General features: G+C 38.0%; 1 protein-coding gene across 1 annotated transcript; it reads left to right on the top strand.

Annotated features, from left to right (window-relative positions):
- The first annotated feature begins 641 nt into the window (after nucleotides 1-641).
- Nucleotides 642-10272, top strand: cxcl12a (chemokine (C-X-C motif) ligand 12a (stromal cell-derived factor 1)). The gene is made up of 4 exons (XM_022684782.2): nucleotides 642-794; nucleotides 3644-3761; nucleotides 6029-6112; nucleotides 7544-10272. Exons 1-4 carry the CDS (start codon nucleotides 728-730, stop codon nucleotides 7572-7574), a joined length of 300 nt encoding a protein of 99 aa, XP_022540503.1. The 5' UTR covers nucleotides 642-727; the 3' UTR covers nucleotides 7575-10272.
- The last annotated feature ends 468 nt before the right edge of the window (nucleotides 10273-10740 follow it).

Below are 10740 nucleotides of genomic sequence, written 5' to 3'. Positions count from 1 at the left end.
TTTTATACAATTGACACCAGGGCTGCGGAGGTGTAATGATTATGATAGCAGAGGGATACACAGAATTATAAGAGCACACACAAAATTTAGATCATAGAGAAAAACGATGCAAAGCAAACAACCAAATAATAGACAATGACAAGTCTTATATATAATGACAAGATAACTAAGAGTCTGGATGATTTCATCTCACAATTACTAATTGTCAGGGATTTTCCTTTGTTTCAGGTTTGACTGTTAGATATCCTATTTAAACTATACTTTAAAATTGGAGATTTAAAAAGTGACAGCTGAAAAGTACCACCAAAATAATCACTAGCTGCAGCCTTACTGCATTAGTGAGATTATTACTTTTTTATTAGAAATTAGATTAGAAATCACATTTTTTTATGTTTGTGGATCTTGTTGAGCTATTACTTTTATTTCAATCAACAAAACAGGGGGTGTCAAAACTTTTTGCACATAATTGTTCAAAATCCCCCCACAAATTGCCCCATCAAGCACTTTGGTTATTTTGACGTTCAGCCAAGAGAATCTTAATGGGGTGTGTTTGTAATGGCAGGAGCCCACAGATCAGAGTGGGAACAGCCCCCTTTGTCCGGCTGGAAGGGGGCAGGTCCCGGATTTAAGGCCGGGTGCGCACACAGCGCCTCCACAGTGCGATCAGCGGATCTCCACACTAAACACTCACTCTCTCACGCGCTCTCTCACACGCACGCGCTACAGCATGGAGCTGAAAGCCGTCTTACTAGCAGCGCTCATCACGGTGGCCGTCTATGGGACTATTTCACACGGTGAGCTGCTCTACTCTCATTCTGAATAAGAATTTATATGGATACTTTATTTTTTTTCTTCACTTTAACACTAAACTGTGTAGCTTCTTATTTAGACACTGTTTAAGCTGTTTTACAGATTTGTTTGCTGTGCTTTGGTTTAATTCTGTAAGATACTGATGACACTGGTGTTGATAGTGTTACTCCTGTAGCAGCTGACGAGAGAGAAACTCTCCTGCTGTGGGACCGTTAATTGCGGAGTTTTGCGTATAATTAACCTTGGCCTATTTTAATGCAAGCATTCATTAGGCCACGCAATTCACATAAGTATTGAGATGCAAGCCTACATGCATTTTGGCTGTTTTTGTGGACTACATCATCATTTTACTGCAAACTGGCATTTGGCTGCATCACATATACTAGATAATGATAGTATAATCAAGCTGGCTTGTATAATACTATTTTACGAACTAGTTTAACGTAGTCCGTCTTTTTATTTTAATGATGTAGTGTTTTAAGTGATATTTGGCATTTGCACAACATGTCAGGGCAAACGTGCAATGAAATAACGAGCTCGTGGTGTAAAGCGAGGTTGTAAGAGAATATATATATATATATATATATATATATATATATATATATATATATATATATATATATATATTTATTGGACAAAAATGCTTTGTTATTTGGTTTTTTAATTAGTTTCTCTGATTTGCTATTTTGCTTTTCTATTTGCAGAACCTTAGAAATTGCTGAAATAACAAAAAAGTTGCAGAGCTTTCAGAGTCCAGAAATCAATATTTGGTGGAATAACCCTGGCTTTTAATCACAGCTTTCATACATATTGGCATGTTCTCCTCCACCAGTCTTATACACTGATTTTGGCTAACGTTATGCCACTCAAGCCAAGCAGTTCAGCTCGGTTTGGTGGTTAGTGATCATCCATCTTCCACTTAACTATATTAAGAGGTTTTTAATTAGGTAAAATCAAAGAAACACATAATTTTAAGTGGTCTCTTATTTTTGTCCAGATCTGTATATATATTTTTTTATATATTAAAGATTTTTTTATATTTTTTATTTTATGTACAATTTGGCAGTTTGGCTGTTTTTTCGCACTTTGTCTCCATTTTTACGCGATTTTTTTCCTTTAATTTTTTTTTTACGTCCACTCCTACACTCGTGTTTGGGCAGCAGCAGGAACGTGCGCTCCTCACAGCGATCTGTTCTCTGCTTAATGTGTGTATTTGTCACCTTCTTTGTTTCCAATTAATTAGCCACAAATTAGGAGGTACAACCAAAAGAGCAGAGGCAGCGCCAGGCTGCACTTCAATGGCCCCGAACGCCGGGGGGCTCTACGGACCCTCTTTAGCATAACAATGGAGACAGACTACCTGGCATGTTCTAAACTCCTCTAACCTGCAGCTCGCAGGTACTTCGCACCCTCGGGGTTCTTGTGAGTGGGCGATGTCCGCTTAGGCTGCGTGCAGAAACCACCAGCGCTCATGAATGCTGTGTGGGGGTCCGTTGCTGGGAAAGCAAGCGTTAAACATGCCCGGTCCAATCCTAAATAGCGTACTATAGCTGCTGCACTTTTAAGTGGACTTATTAGGGTGCATCACATTTGCAGCACATGCAGTGCACAGTATATCCATATATGAAGCACTGGGTGAGTTTTTTTTGTGTGTGTTTATCTAGCTTTCTTTTTTGTAACAAATCGCCCATTTGGCCTGCAGCCTCTTTACTCCACGTTCACACTCTGCCTGCAGTAAGTAATGCAGTAATGTGGCAGCTGCTCTTAGAAAAACAACAGCAGGGACAAGATTAATGGCTGCAATTGCTGGTGTTTGAGTTGAGCTCAGGACCAATTTTCTTTAAAAATGTCAAAATTAATCTCAGTAGAAGTGGTGAGAAGTTATTTTTCTTCTTATGCAACTCCTCCTTTTTAAAGTGCAATGATTTGCATTTGGCTTTGATTTCAGCTCTTCATTAAAAAAAAAAATAACAGTGTTTTCCACTTCTCAGCCCAATCTACATTAGGTCGCATTTTCCTATGCATGCAAAATGCTCTGGCAAAAAATGTATATATAATATGTGGATTGGGCAATAAACATCTGTCCTTATCAGCGTTGATGGGATCAAATCACATAAGCATGTGTAAACATGCTTGTTCGTGCTCATGCCAGCATGTACTCTGCTTCACAGCAGCCCTGCAAAAGCTGCTTATGTTGCTGCAGATAGTAGATATCTATGTTTTAAATCTTATAGCAGTGTAGTCTAATTCCAAACGAAGTGCTGTATAATTGTAGTATTCCTATGAATAAAATATAAAATATGCTTCTTAGAAATTACACAGCTGTTTAATATACAAAGCTTGCTCTTGAAAGTAAAAGAAATCACGAAAGCTTAGCTCACGTAATAAAATGAAATATTGCAAAAAGCTGAAACTCATCTGCAATAAACGTTTCATTTAACAACACTCTGATTCAACACATCTGCTTTGGATCCTGCTTGAAAACATGCACATAATAAAATGCACAACTGCTGGCAGCCTGTGTTGCAATAGACCACTAAACAGCATAGCTGTAGACCTAGACTGGGTTTTAATTAGCAGGATGTTAAGCAAATATCAAAGATAATCACGCATTTTACATGATTAAGATACGTAATTTGGTTGTACATCAACTCTATCGCTGTGTGACTTTTAGCTTTTTTTGGCAGGAGATGTGGTGATGCAACACATTTGATTAATCTGTAACTGATTAGCACATTTGAATCATATATAGCACCATTTGTTTTTTCGTACTGGTGTAAGTGCTGAGCTGTCTATAATGTTTTTTCTCTTTCTCTCCCTCTAATCCCTGCAGCCAAGCCCATCAGTCTGGTTGAAAGATGCTGGTGTCGCTCAACAGTCAACACAGTCCCACAGAGGAACATCCGTGAGCTGAAGTTTGTCCACACGCCCAACTGCCCCTTCCAAGTCATGTGAGTATCCACTACACTGTCTTTCTCACACGCTTGCCGATCCCGACGCGGCACTACTACTTGGGGGGTGTCTTACTGAACCTCTCTACCCATCATTTCACACCATCAATCTCCCACTGCTGAAGGAACTCTGAATAGATCCGGAACAGGCTTCCCCTGTCTGGCATTATGCTCTTGGTCAAGCTCTCACAATTAGACACATGCCAAGGAAATGCTACATGGGGGGCTGGGGGGCTTCTAGGCTTGGATGTAGTTTTGTTTCGTACAGGAAAGGCCATCATAGGGGTCTGAGAGGAGTTCTCCTTGAAGTACTTTCTCACCCATTGTGCCTGATTATCCTTCTCACACGTCATAACTTCACATGCTGTTGAGAGTCATACTTTGACTGGGTTTCCACCCAGCCTTTTAAAGGCTTTATGGCTTTTTAAAGTAGGCAAAAGTGTATTAGAATGAGAATAATATTAAATATTAAAAGATCATAAGTGTATTATTCAGTTATTAATCGTAATTTAAAAACATTTGTGAAGTATTTGTCAACTAATCATTTCAACTAATATTTTATGGAGTCCCACAGGGTTCTATTGTAGGGCCAATAATGTAGTTGTAAGAGTGAAGTGTTAGCATGCATAAAGGTTCTAAGGGCCTAAAAAAAAGAATAATCTACAAGATGTTTTTTTAATTACAAAAAGGAACCATACAGAACAACTGAATTATCCAAGAACCCTGAAAGAACCCCTTTTTAAGTATGGTTCTTCCAAAAGATGGTTCCTTAAATAACTCAATTTTTTTTTTTAGTTTGGACATTTTTTAAATCTTTTGTTCAATTTAAAGAGTCTTCAAGTAAAGTAAATGTTTTTGTCCTGTGGCCATATGTCACAGACAAGAGCCACTGAGGAACCTTAATTTTTTTTTAAAGAATGTAGTAGCAATTTAACCACAAGGGAAAAAACAGCTGTGCATGCTCACCTACATGCACACACCCCCATGTTATCTGACACACAGTCGTAGAAGAAATCCCCAGAGAGCAGATCAGAAGTACTGCTTCGAAGTCCGAGATCCTTGATACCCTAAAACCGTCCTGATGAGTGAAGCTTGTAACCCTATATGTCAGGCTTTTCTGTTGGCCTTCCCTTGCTGTGAAGTAATTACTACCTGCTGTCCACAGCCCTGGTTCACTTAACCCCCGCTGACGAAATGAAAACAGACAGGCAAATGCCAAGACTTACACTACTACCAAATTAGAAGAAGCTATCTTCTTCTGTATGGGTCAACCATAACCGCAATCGTTATCAATAATGCACAGCATGTTCCGTGTAGTGCAGTTGTAATCCAACCTAAGCTAAGGTTGAAGCGAAGTTCCTATTTTTAAGTGGTATGAAATGAACCATAATCTTCTAAAGTGGGTTCTAATTTAATCATACAATTTGGTTGGAGTGGTTTGCGACCTTCACAACTAAGCTGTTAAGTTTTTAGCCTAAAGCATGTTAAAGCATGGGGTTAAGTGAGGTATCTGAGGGTGCCCTTGTAACCACGTGCAATAAAACATTGTGGTCAAGGAGGTGCATAAATAACTCACCCATGTCCAACCCATACATTCCAAAATGACAGAGGTCAGTTACCATATTAGAGATTACAGCTTGTTTTCTTGTTTAGAGCCAGGCACTTAAACTAGAGCTAAAACTAACAAACGGAGGAGCTTATCTCGAGAACTACCATCACTGACACAATCTTTAACACATGGGCAGACCCCACATAGCTTAATATTTAAACATATGTTTGCAGCCATAAATAATATATATATATAAGTAAGAGGGTAACCTTCAAGTCACCAAAAAAAAAAAACCCAAAACACATGGTTCTTCTTTTTGGGAGCAATCTGATTCAAACATCCAACATATCCACAGTGCTTGCTTAAGGCATGAGGGTTAGATCACAATCTGACAATTTGTCAAGACCTGCAAGCGAGTCTCAGAAAAGAGCACAATAAGCCTTTAAGGGTGTAACACTTTCTATGAAAGAGAAACTGGAGATAAAGAACTGCTCCAGTGAGCTCCTTCATCCCTGTTTTGCTGCGACTCATTGTGTGGATAATGCTGACCATAGCGTATCTATTGTGCTGCATTCAGAATTCCTTCACAATGGGCGCCCAACTGCTTTAAAAGACACATAATAATCAAGTGGCCTGTGTAGTGACATGCCTGAGTGGTATGGATGAGTATCTTTTAATGAGACCTTTAACCATTTTCTGCTCTGTTTCTCTCCCACAGTGCCAAGCTGAAGAACGCCAAAGAAGTGTGCATCAACCCTGAGACCAAATGGCTGCAGCAGTACCTAAAGAACGCCCTTGAAAAGTAAGGAGAATTTGCTTTAAGAAACTTAGATATTTAAGAAATGAGATATGTGCCTGCTTGCTTTGTGTTACCTTAATGTTGGTTAACCCAAATGGTTATAAAGATTTACATTAATATAATATAACTGAACTAAATGCTAATCATACATTCATCCATGATCAACACATCAGAAAAGCTAACAAAAGAGACAGTGGTATTTTCCATTTCCTGTTTCTCACATTTCTTGGAATGCGCAGTAAAAAAAAATACTTTTTCCAGAGTATTTTCTAGTCTGGGACCTGGCTCCTTTTCATTCTTCAAAAGCAGCTGTGAAATATGTATACCTTTGGATGCTGAACATGATTTTAATGCGTACCAGCCTTTGCTTAGCTCCTTAATGCAAAACATACTCTCGCACTGTGGCCTTGGCTTATGATCTTCCTCACTGATTTTGGCCATTAATCAAAAATCAGTATTCGGTTTACCAACTAAATCATAACGGGAATGTGAAATTACAAATTTGTTACGGAATGCCTGTCCAAATGCAAAAAAAAAAAAAAATTCTTATTTCCATTTTGCCTGAAATTTGTGCACTTTGCGCAACATTGTGTATGTTTATAGGCCTTATAGCCTCATTGCTGACGCGCACTGAATGTTTTAAGACAGTCTACAAAGTCTGATTGGAATGTGTGCTGTACACAAAAGAACTATATAAAAAAGGCACAAGGTGTGAACAGTCCAGTCTGCACAACAAAACGGTCGGGGCTCAAGATAGACAATGGCTCGACAGGCTGAATGCCTCTGAATGGACACTAGACACTCATCAACCCATACTGTGCAATCCAGGAATAGTACTTATCCAGAAAAGGGGGAAGCTGTACACACATACATCCAATCCAATCCAATTCTTATAGTTTCAGGAGTTTTGTGGCACAAATCTGATATGAAATAAAAAAAAATACATCACAGGTTTGCATATTTAACTGACTACATTTTTCTAGCTATAAAAAAATCTTAAAACTGTATTAAATTTTATATTCTAGGAAAGCAGAGATTTTTCTTAATTAACTACCTGTGCTGTGAAAAGTCAAAACTCCCCATAAAACTGAATGACATGGACTATGGCCAGGAGTACAGTCTGGCTGTGTGTTCTAAGTGCTTTCCCAGTGGAAAGCCTGGCATGCTGTTAACCGGTCCTGCTTTTTCTCAAAAAACACTTAAAGATGCACATTCAGAATCCGTTCAGTACAGCAACAAACTTGTTGTTAATTCCATTGTGGCACTCACTACCAAAACATGGCTTAAATGATCTGCATGGAGAACTGTATCCAAATTGTCCATATGCTACAACTCAGCTTTAATCTATTTACGTTCTGCTACGTTCTGTCTGTTTTAGGACTTGGCTTTAGTTTGACTATAACCATATATTTCTTTTTTTTGTTCCCTCTGCAGAATGAAGAAGGCCAAGCAACAGTCCAACTAAAAGACCCAGCTGGATGGCAAGCCAGTTTGTCAGCCCACCACCACCACCACCACAGATATGTACCATATACTCCTCTGGCATGCTTGCTGACCCAGCACTTATCCTGCCGTAATTGCTTCCCACTTCGCGACTCCGTGAGCAAATGGCACACCAAACTCTAATGGTCACCACCATCACCACCAGCAGCACCACCTCTGCCACTGCAATATAGGCACCTCCTGTGTTAGCGCAATGTGCAATTATATATGTATGAGTGTGGTTTGTTTTTATACGTATGATATGTGTATATACAATGTTTTTATATCAATTTTAAACAGTAAAGAGATATTTTTGGAGTGGTGTTTGCTCCTTGCCTGTCTGTTACCGTGAGTTAGGCAGCAATGAATGAAGTATTTGAGTTAATTCGATTCGATTTGGGAGCAAACTCACATGAGGATCATGTTGCATCATAATAGTGACAGGGAGAGAAATCTGTAAATCTGTGAAAGATGTCCAGCAGTGCAGAGCTGAGCCCAAATAGCAGCATATATCTGAGGAGCATGAGTACGAAGGGAATTGGCGTTTTGCCCCCTCCCCCATTTCATAAGCATATTAAGTAATGCATATCTTAAAAATATTTAACACTGCATATTAATGCATGTGAGATTAATATTTTAAGAGGAACGTTGCTTGTGTTTAAGTTCTCTGATTAACAGGGTGTTACTGTAAAAAAAAAAAAAAAAGGCCGCAGACCTTAAATGACCCTGAATTACTTTAGGGAGCATAATTGGGTTTACTGGAAGTAGGCTGTGCGGAAAAATAGAAAAGAATGTGCGTCGTTTTTATTTCTATCTTTCTGTAAGCAAAGAAACATCTGGATCCACAAAACTGCTAATTGAGCAGCTAGCGTGTTTAAGGCACATACAGAATTGGAGCACATGAAACATAAAAGACTGCGTACATGGTACCAAGCACAATGATTAAAAAAGAAGAATTATCATTAAACAACACAGAAGGATTTAAATGAAGCCTATGAATTACCTACTATAGCTTACCAATTATATCATGAAATCTTTTTCTCATATTCAAAAAATGAATTACCTGCTGACCCACTATTAAGTATTGGATGGATTAACACCTGTACTACCTATTCACAATTAATAGTAGTAATAAATAATAATAATGCACTTTATTTATTGCATTCTGTGAACTAACCCAGCTGTGCTGAGGAATGCCGTCCGCAAATGTAGCGAAAAGCAAAAGTACAATTTTCCGCAGCCAGACAAGGTTAAAAGAAGCAAATACGACAATTAAGATAAAAGAATTTGATGTTAATTGAATTATTCTTGTGTATTTGCATCCACCATTAGCTTCTTCTTTCATGTAATGTATCTCATATGATATTTTTTTTGAGTGAATGTGGGCAATGTTTAAAAGAGGCACTTAAAAATGACAACTTTTAAATGGACCTTAAAAAAACACAAAAAAACTAAAAATGCCTTTCGGTCTGGCAGAGCCGTCTCCTGTTTACAGCAATCCTAGCCCTAAACAAAACATGTCGTGCCCTCCAAAACCAGCATGCATTCCCGTCTGCCAGAGCTAAACATTTCTCAAGAAAATTAGTCCGTGGAATTTGTCTGTTACAACACTGCCAATTTTATCCTATCAACAGATTTAATACGGTGCCATTAAAGCAGTCAGGCCTCTTTTACACAGGCTGCCTGCAGGCAACACAGGCCAGGAAAACATAATGCCCACTCAGGATTACTGACGAAGGGGGGTGCGCACATTGTTCTGGGGGTTAGGCCCCCAGTCACATCGAATCTCATACAGTCATGTGGAAAACTGCGAGAATCAAACTTAATGTGTGAACCCGTTAATTCTCGACTCATGCTTCTCTCTCACGCTGGCTAATTCTGCTTGCTTCAGAGGAGGTGTTTCAAAATGTCGATACAGGTTGAATAACTGTATGTGTAAAGGTAAAGACAGGAAAAGAGCTTAAAAAAAACTTGCTTTTTGACTGTTGACTCTACTAGCGGGCATTAACAATACACTACTCTTTTAGCACTATGTTCTGCAGTGATGTCTGAAATGGGTCAAATTATTAAGTATACAACATGCATACGGAATTACTGTTAATACTTGACTTGCTAGACATAAAAGGGACCAAGAGAAACACGAAAAGAACTGTTTTTGCAGGGTTTCTAAGATATATGAAGATTTTATCATTATTTTGGTTTTATCAACATTTTGTCCTTTTGCATTTTTTAAATAACAAAAGGTATACATATCTAAATATATCATATCATAATCTGCCAACACTGGTTTCCATACATAGATATTTTTATTGGTCAGTTCATATCACCCAGCCTTTAAACTAGGATAAACTGAAGCTGTTTAAACTTGTACCCTTGCTTTCATTTCCTTGAAGTCTTAAGATTTGTCCACTGGCAACACTGACTTGTATCAGATTTTGCCAAAATTTTTGCATTGTTTGTACTCTGCCTTTATTATTATTATTCAATTGTTCAGTCCATCCCACCAATATGTGCTTCAGGCCACTGGTAATGTATATACCGTCCCCATTCCTCCCAAACAATGTGAAGACCATTTCTCTGTAGGTGGCAGCTTACTTCATATATATTGTATGTACTTTTTTACGAGTTTGTACTTTATGTGTATTTTCATTCATATTTTGAAATAAATCATCATATATGAATTTTGTCCTGAATATTTATTGTACATGTAAATACTATATTTATGGGTAATGGAAAGCAGCTTCTCTATATCAGCTAAACTGAAATTCATTCAGCTTTTCATTCATTAAAAAGAACAAACCCAATAAATAAATGACAAGTAAGCACACATTTCCAGACAGAAATCTCACTTATCCACAAACTAAGTTTGACTTTAAATAGGGATTCCCTAAGAATAAAAAAGCTACTTTTCGTTCTGGGAGAGAACTAATCTTTAAAGCCTGTCACAGTAATTTACTCTACCAGTTAACAGATGGTGAAAAGTTCAGCTTTTGGTTAGAGGTTGCTCATAAATTTAAAATTTTCCATTTTTTTGTTCTTTCTTTTACTACAACCCTTCTAGAAAAGAGCATTAAAAGCAGTTCAAATTAAATAAAATCTAATTTATTTTTATAGTTCTATTTACATCCGATGTTCAGAAATCTGGTAAT

The sequence above is a fragment of the Astyanax mexicanus genome, chromosome 7 (assembly GCF_023375975.1).
Source record: "Astyanax mexicanus isolate ESR-SI-001 chromosome 7, AstMex3_surface, whole genome shotgun sequence".
Lineage (NCBI taxonomy): Eukaryota > Metazoa > Chordata > Actinopteri > Characiformes > Acestrorhamphidae > Astyanax > Astyanax mexicanus.
Note: the sequence above shows the minus strand (reverse complement) of the source record. Positions and strands in the feature narration are given on the sequence as shown.